Genomic DNA, 8,702 nt, shown 5'->3' with positions numbered 1-8,702 from the left:
GGGGTCTCATTTGCCACAGAAATGTTTCAAAAATTAAGCACAGCAATAACTTCTGAAATGGCAAATAAAAGTAAATATTTCAAGAGTCCACTGTATGTGCGTACACCCTTTTAAGAGATTTTGAAAATACACAAAACTAAAAAGACTCGTCCCCCACCCCTGCTGTCCAACATCCACTTCACAGGCTGAACCCTGGACTTGCCAGGAAGGGATCATTTGCCACAGAAATGTTTCAAAAATTAAGCACAGCAATAACTTCTGAAATGGCAAATAAAAGTAAATATTTCAAGAGTCCACTGTATGTGCGTACACCCTTTTAAGAGATTTTGAAAATACACAAAAATCTAAAAAGACATTTATATCTCCCATGCTCCTGCCTTAGCATTTTGAGATATTTAGTCATTTTTCTCCCCCACAGACATGTTGACGTACATGTGTGCAAAACGGCAACCACCGTGTGTAGACGGCCTCAGACCACCAGATTTACCACCTCTTAGCTCTAGGACCATTAGCTCGTCCTAAGAACACCTGGCTCTTCACACTCCACCGGATGGACACGTGGCAACGCAGCCTCCTTCCTATGGAGAGCCCCCCGCCCCCAGCATCTTGCACATACATGAGCACACCACGGCCTGTGGCGAATGCTTTGGAGCAGGAGGCTCTGACAGTAATGGGGCTGGACGCCTGGGCACTGGCCCGTAGGGTCCCTGCACCCACAGCTCTGGGCACAAGATGCTCGTGCCTCTCCTGTCATACCTGTAGCTCATGCGGCACAGGCAGCTACCTTGGTCTGTGCTCATCAGGTGGGCAAAAATGGCATTCATTTTGATTTGCGTTTTAATTACTAATAATGTTGCAATTTTTTAAAAGACATTTATTGGTAATATTTGTGTGATATGCCTGTTCCTGGGACTTGGTTTACTGGTTCACTGGGACAGCCACCTTTTCCTGACTGACTCTAGTAACTGTCAGTAGTAACTTTGTCCAGGGCAGGGCCTCTTTCTTCCTGCCCAGGGTCTGACACATGGCCACGGGCTGCTGTAGCTGAGGCAGATGCTTAGAACAAAAAGGCCCACAGGCCTCTGTCGCACTGTGGACTCCCCTCCTGGACGTCTAGCAGGCATCCAGGCTCACCTGGTCCTTGCTACATGGACACAAGTTTCTCGCAGCTTCTGACAACTGGGGGCCCTTCCCTCATCTCCGGGGCTGATGCTGGCCTTTTCCTTGCACGGATGCAGAAGCAGCCTGCTCATGGCACCACCCGCAGAAGAGGCAACATCGAAAACCTGAAGGCCTTACCAGGAAATAGCTTGATGCTCAAACCTGAAGCTCAGCTGTACAAGTGTGTCACGTTAAAGACCCAGAATCACCTACTTTGGGGCATCGCTTTCTCTGCAAAATGTCAGGAATGACTTCACTGATGCATTCTCCGACCCCCACTGAAAATTTACAGCTTAGTGGGAACATGTATGTGTCACATGTTTACATAAGCTTCATCTTTAAACGTGACCTTATCTACACCATTGTATTTGGGAACATAAACTGCAAAAGACATTTCGATTCTCATCACATCTGTCATCTGTTTAAAGGCATCAGGGGCAAGCGCAACATTCTCAGGCGCCGGAGCTGGCTTAGCTCCGCGGTAAGTTCTACCAGAGCGACCGCCGTCTGCCTCAGAGACGCTGCGCCCCCCGCCGCGGGGGTCCCGCGAGGTGCCGCGCGCCCGAGCGGCCACTCACTTGAGCGCGCTGAGGTTGAACTCGTAGGCGTTGTCCCAGAAGAGGACTTTGCTGCGGTAGTCTTTGTCAGCGCTGCAGGGCACGAGGTGCAGAGCGGCCGTGGTCGGCCAGATGACCCCATCCTCCTTCAGCCACGCGTCCCGGGCGTACAGGATGGACTCGATCATGAACTCGAACTGCACGGGAGGGAGACACACACAGGGACCTGCGACAGGGCCCCAGAGCTGCGTCACACAGTCTGGGGCCTTTACAGGGTTCGCCCTCAGGAGAATCACCAGCCAACACGTCTCGGGGGATTTATCTTCGCCCCATGCGTCGAGGGTCACCGCCGACCGCAGCCCGGCTCTAAGTCGCATCATTTCACGTCAGGATGCGGACCGGGGCGTGGCTGAAGGTCGGCAGGGGTCTTCACTGCCGCCTCTGTCCCTGGGACTTGGTCGCCACGTCTTTAAGAGACCTGTGTTGCAGGGTGTGACTGTCAAATGCAGTCAGTCTGGTCTGGGGTCGTCTCTGAACAGGCACGACCCTGTGAGCTGCCTGAAAGGACTTCTTAAAATCACGAAAGGTCAAGGTCAAAGCAGGAGTGCCTCAGAGATTCATGTGGTACTTACTTCGGAATAGCGGCTGAAGGCACCTCGCGTCCCTCAGAACGCCCCAGGACACAGGCGGCCGGTGTTGCTTACGACGAAAGACCGGGCTCTGTGTTTGAACCAGTGGGCGCCGGGAAACGGGGCGGGAGCCAGCAGCTGTTTTCCTTAAACAGCCTCAGACAAGCTTTACTATGCAAGTACCGTGTGTTCAGTATGGGAAAACGGGACACTCAGAAAAGCACAAACGAGCATAAAGACCACGAGTAAACCGAGAAGGAACCATGATCACTGCTCAGCAGTTTACCCTCAACGATTTTTCTTCAAACACACACGCATACACACGTGAAAAGTATGTAACTTTTAATTTTAATTTTAAAATTATTGTACAGTACATCAACCCCTCTAACTTCCTCCTTTTTCTTCTTAAAACAATGTTCCTCTCCCCTGTTTGTTGGACTTGCCTGTGGCTTTGCTATCGCTTGCTGGTCTTGCTGGTCCAGAGTTTCAATTATTTGCCGTTATTAAATAAACCTGTAACCGCTGGTAAAATAACTGACTTTCCTTTCTAAGGTCGGCAGCCCTTTTCCTCTAAGTCGCTGAAGTTGTGTATGTGGAGAAGGAACCAGAGAAGGGAGCGTGGTGAACTCAGGGCCAGGCCGGTGCTTCGCCCCGCGCCTGCCGTGTGGTCAGTGGGGGGGTGGCGGAGTGTGCTTCCTCTCTGTCACCGGGAACTGAGGCTGGTCACCACCAAACGTAATTTTAAAAACAAAATCGCAGTAAGACCGCGATACTTTTTGTGCTTATTCTTTTAACCCAACAGTCACCAAGTTTTCTCTAAGTTTATTAAGAATGTGTCTAAAACATAATTTTTAATGGCAACAAATTATTCTTTAGGAACTGCCAGTTATTCCTACTTTTTCCAATTTCCTTCCATTTTAAATGGTGTTGCCATGAACGTTTTTTAGCATGAATTTGTGTACCAATCTGATTATCTCCTTAGATAACTTCACTTAATAATTTTCAGTGCTTCTTGATACCTTCTACTCTATTTGCCTTCAAAAAGCTACACCAGCACATGCTGCCAAAGTAGGGGAGTGGGGAAGTCTCCCCAGAACCTCCACACGGGTGTCACCGGATGGCAGGTGGTCTCTCAGCCAGTGTCACGGCTCAGAAATACTGAAGCTACTTCTTGGATCATCAGTGACACTGAACACTGTTCACAGTCTGGCCTTCTGCATTCTCAGGCCCCCGGCCCACCTTCTTGCGTTGTTCGTCGTGTGCTTTCTTGTTGGGGCCTTTCTGAACTAAGGACATCAGCCTTTGTCATATAAGCTGCAATTCTTTACAGCTTCACTTACCTTCTAGCAATGCGTAGGTAGGTCATAGTTTACAGTGTCCTTATGGGCTTTGTTCTTACAAAGACCTCGTCCTAAATCAGATAAATTTTTTAGCAACTGTTTTACGTTTCTCTTTTTAAAATCGCATAACTCTGTAACCCACCTGGGACTTCTTTTAGCTGACCGTGCGAAGGAGGACCTGACCACTTACTGCACAGTGACCGTCTCGGCAGCACCTCTGGACGATGAGGTGCCCCGGCCTCACTGACTGGACACCGCCCCTTACTATGAAACGCGCGCACGTGCATTTGTTTCCGCACCGGCTCTTCGGTTCCATGATCTCTGTCTGATACTATACGTCACAGCAGAGCGGGGAGGTGGACAGGAGACTGGGACCTGAGGTCTGAGGAGCCTGGAGCCCGGCTGAGGGTGCCAGGTGGCAAGCAGCACAGGAGGGGCGGCTGCAGGGGACGGCGGGCTGTGCACAGAAACGTGAGGCTGTGACGGCTCCCAAATTCTCAACCTCCCTATCTCCAGTCTCACCAACTCTGGGCCCCGTCAACAGACACCACAGGAACCCCCTGGCAGTGTGTACCCAAAGCAGCTGAGCGCCCCCACGCTCCGGGCTCCTCTCCTGAGCTTCTGTCCTCACTTCTGTCCTCACCCCTGTCCCGCACTGGGCAGGTCAGCACTGACAAGAGTGCCAAGTGATTTTCCTTGAACGTGACAGCCACATCTCTCCCCTGGGTGCCTCGCTCAGGCCACGCCCCTCCCTGGGGTCCACCTGCACCTGCCAACTCCACTAGTTCAAGACCAGTGCTGGCCGTCCCTCCCCACTGGGCGGCGCCAGCCAGCCCAACCAGCAGGTCCCAGGTCCCCACCCGGCCTCCTCTGCCTGAGGGACTGTGAACCCACCGGCGTGAGCCTAGCCATCCCTCCTGATGAGTGCAGGGAACCCACCCTGCGCTGTCGGCTCTGTCAGGTGCTCTTCTCCGACCTTGACCCTACGGGTCTCACCACCTGCAGACCCAGTGGGGTCACCCATGCAGGACCTGCTCTCCACGCCACCCCTAAGAAGTCCCAGACCATGGCCACTGTGCAACACGCAGCACAGCCTAACCCAGCTTCTGCCGGCCTAGTGGCCACCGGAACAGAGGGACACGAATTCCACGCTGCCCCAACCAGGTGCTGCCCCCTTCCCTCTCCCACTGTTGGTCCCTGCATGCTCCCCCTCAGGAGCAGACTCAGACCCTCGGCAGCCAGGCGCCGCCAGCCGCACAGGGCATACAGTAGGCCGGCTACCCGTGTCCCCACGGCCAAGAAGGCCTCACTGAGCACTGAGTGAACGGACACTGCTGTTCAGGCGACACAGGCCAACACACACCTTATGGATTAGCAGTGTACTTGGCCCCTTTTTTCCCATGGACCACCTTATGAGTCCACAGGTGTTATCAATAAGCCAAAGTGTGACACGGATGTTGAGTCTGTTCACACAGTATCTTCAGCATTTCGACAAGGCCAACGGCCTGACATCATCTGCCGTCACCTCCTGCGTCTCTGAGTCTACGAGAAGCCGAAGGCTCCCACCAGCACCTACTCGCTGCTCACTCAGACAGCGTCTGGGGAACTCCGGCTGCACTGCCCTCGCTGTCACCCCAGCGTCACTGCTCTGGATCTTCAGAACTAAATTTCAGGTCGGGATGTTTCACTACATCTCAAGTCCCGAGCCGGGAGAGGGTCGAGCAGAGGGTCCCCAAGAGGTGCAGGCCTGCAGGCCTGGCTCCCACCCGTCGGCTGCCCCTGAGCTGTCGCTGAGCACGCAAGGCAGCATGCGGGGCGGGCCAGCGCGGAAGCAGGACGCTGCCCTCTCCCCCCCAGGCCGGGTCTCACGGGGGCCATGTGGGGGGCGGCTGGGGCAGGGGACACCCAGGCTAGGAGAAGAGACGAAGACTCGGCGGGCATCAAAACGGCAGCCTGGGGCAGGGAGCACTGGGTGTTCACAGACCCCAAAGACAGCAGGGTTTACGGAGCTGACTCACGAGGAAGTTCCTTGGGTATCTTATAAAGGCGTTTTTTTAATCGGTTAAAAATTCAAGACATTGAGCCAGTGTCCATATCACGAATCAGTTATGTAAATCTGACCCTAGGGAAAAAGTCAAAACTAACGGCGACCTGTGAGGGCTCCAGCGCCCAGCCAGCTGCCTGACGGCCCCGGCGCCGCTTACCAGCAGGCAGGTCCCCATCCACTCCGACACCAGCACGTCCACCTTCTCCGGCAGCACCACGTCCTCCACCTTCTGCTGGAACACGGTGATGATGTCGGCGAAACCATTCTGCACGACCAGCTGGCCCGTGTGCTGCGCCATCTCGCTGGCCTCCACTGCATACACCTGCATGTGGTGCAAGCACCGTCAGTGCCCAGCCTGGCACCGGACGGCACCTGTCATCACCCCGGCTGAGTCAGAACCAACACCGGAGAAAACGCCAACGGCAGGAACGGGGGGCAGTGCTGGCGGCGCCGGGGAGGGGAGCTGCCTCAAACGGACTCCACCTTCCACCTAAAGGCAGACAGGCCGCGGGTGCGCAGAGGCCTCTGCACCCACGTGGGAGCCCCCACCCAGGGCCTCCTGGGTAAGGCCAGGCCCAGCTCCCGCTCACACCGCCACACCCCCTTAACTGACAGCGGAGGGCCTCGGCACCCGACTGCGGACAGTGGCACTTTCAGGGTGTCAGTGGCTCCTGATATAATCTGAAGTCCAGGTTCCCAGTGGAGGGAACTGGGCACCTCGTCCTGGTTCCAGCGGGATTGGATTCAGCGCTCTCTGCACTGCAGTGTCACCTGCCTGTGTCAGGGGCCGCATGGGGCTGCAGCTGTGCGCAGCCCGGGCGTGCTGGAAAGGAAGTGAGGGTGTCCGGCTCCTGCCAGGCGGTCGCTGCTCGACACGTGGATGACACCTGGATGGTGACCTACGCGTGGACGCGTTTCTACATTTACCAGAAATAAATGTTGCACAAACACGCCCACCGCGTGCATCGCTCAGACCTTCCACCTGTTCCAGCCCGCTCGATGCTGCCTGTGGCTCATCCAACCCACGGCACGGCCTGGCCGCTCGGCCTGCGAGGACGCGCCAGCGCTTCGCCCGCTCGCTGCCTGGCACGTGGTCGGTACTGAGAAGCGGCTTGGAAGCCGCTGCAGGGACTGCGCTGGGCACTCACCGCTTTGGGCTGCGCGTGATGCGCACAGAAGAGGCTGATGATGCCGGTCCCGCAGCCCACGTCCAGGATCACCTTGCCCCGGAGGGACTCTCTGTTCTGCAGGATCACGTGGTGGTACTTAGTTGTCCGTGGCTGGTCCGTCAGCATCTCCAGGTGGAGCTTCTGAAGGAAAAGCACGTGGGGACTCACCGCCTGTAGGCGGAGCTGTGCCGAGCTCTGGTTTCATCAGAGGCTGGGACCACACCTGGAAACACGCCCGCACTCAACACCGCGCAGACAGTGAAGGAATGAACTGGAAGGTTCTGGGATCCTTCCAGCTCAGTGGGACAACTCCACACGAGCGGGTGAGGGAGAAGCAAGTGTGGGCCACGCGGGACACAATGCAGACGTCGCCCTGCTGACCATCGTTCCCGCCCGAGACGGGAGGAACTGCCATGTTCCTGACCAGACACAACTTGGCCGAGTGTCTGCCAAGGGAGGACACGGACAGGCCACCGGGAGAGATCCTAGGGGATACACCTGGGGCCCCAACCCCACAGCCCTCTCCACACAGGGCCCAGAAGCCACTCTCGCCCGGATCTGTCCCTTGTTTGCTCTCGGAGTGTAGGAACTATAGCTGCGGGGCGAGGTGACAACCCCACTGACCCTTGGAGGTTCAGCTCGAGGCCCCCAGACACATCCAGAGGGAAGAGAACATCTGACGCCCAAGGACGCGTCCCATGGGAACTCAGCCAATCCCCAGGGAGGCAGAGAAAGGCCCTTCCAGGTGGGTCGTGAAGCCACAGACACATCAGAGCCCTGGCTGCTGGTCAGGCTGCACCCACAGCCCATCCCCGGCACCCCACTCCCCAGGGCTCAAGCTGCAGAAAACCCGGGCCCCAGACACACAGCCAGGCCACGCAGACTGTGTCGGCACAAACAGGGGTCTGGACAGGCCTTCACAAGTCCAGCCTGGCTCCTCCCAAAGACACCGCTGACCGAAAAACAAAGGGTCAGACGGAAGGATACTGAGTGGCATCGAGATCCAGGCACCCACCTGTGAAGTCCCCGAGACAAGATCACAGCCAGGACAGGTGGGTGAGCCGACCTCAGGGAAGGGAGCGTGGGAAGGGATTAGCACTAGCAAAACACATGCAGAGCAGTGTCCCCAGGACAGAAGCCCAGCTCACAGTAACACAGGCATCCCTTCAGCAAAAGGGTGCAATTCTAAATATTTCTGTGCCTAACAAGTGCTTCAAAATACACAAAGCAAAAGGCAACAGGATGCAACAAGAAACAGACAGATTCACAACGCGAGAGACTGCGACACCTCTCAGCAGCTGACAGAAGCACACAGCCAGGACACAGGCTGGAACGGCACCGTCTACCAACTGAGCCACCTGATGTTTATAAACACGTCACCCAGCCATCAGCAATAACAGCACACGAAAAACACCTCAGAATAGAGAACAAGAAATGACACGGCCCTGCACAATCAAAACCTTAAACTCTGAGACATAACACAAGGCTTAGGAAACGGCAGAGTCGGCGTGACATCACAAAGGTGTCACTTTCCCCTGAATTAATGCAAAAGCGATTACTACGCCAAACGGTCTGGCATGGAGGGGAGAGAACAGAACAAATGATGATAAAATTAGTTTCAAAAAAATAAACGGACAAGGCTAGCCACGAAAATGCTAAAAAATGGGAGGACTATTTTAACATTTGGGAGGCCTAGCTCTCCCAAAGGCTAAGAAGGGTACAATGACGAAAAGCAATGAGGAACTGCAGAAGAAATTAACAGATCAACCAAGCAGAACAGAGGGTCCAGACAAACCCCA

At 55.2% G+C, this 8,702-nt stretch overlaps 1 protein-coding gene across 5 annotated transcripts in view; it reads right to left on the bottom strand.

Annotated features, from left to right (window-relative positions):
• Positions 1-8,702, bottom strand: part of PRMT2 (protein arginine methyltransferase 2) — a 25,249-nt gene that overhangs the window by 8,610 nt on the left and 7,937 nt on the right. For 2 of the 5 annotated variants that reach the window (XM_006922569.3, XM_025040305.1), the window contains exons 4-6: positions 6,883-7,044; positions 5,892-6,056; positions 1,740-1,915 (exon numbers count right to left, since the gene is read on the bottom strand). In XM_006922569.3, the coding sequence (XP_006922631.1) occupies positions 1,740-1,915; positions 5,892-6,056; positions 6,883-7,044 (503 nt within the window). Of the gene's footprint in view, positions 1-1,739; positions 1,916-2,679; positions 3,759-5,891; positions 6,057-6,882; positions 7,045-8,702 lie in introns of those variants that run through there. The other 3 variants (XM_025040306.1, XM_015597643.2, XM_015597644.2) reach the window with 3 other exon arrangements.

This window comes from Pteropus alecto, unplaced genomic scaffold, assembly GCF_000325575.1.
Source record: "Pteropus alecto unplaced genomic scaffold, ASM32557v1 scaffold339, whole genome shotgun sequence".
Lineage (NCBI taxonomy): Eukaryota > Metazoa > Chordata > Mammalia > Chiroptera > Pteropodidae > Pteropus > Pteropus alecto.
The sequence above is the reverse complement of the archived record's forward strand: the minus strand, read 5'-3'. Positions and strand labels throughout refer to the sequence as shown.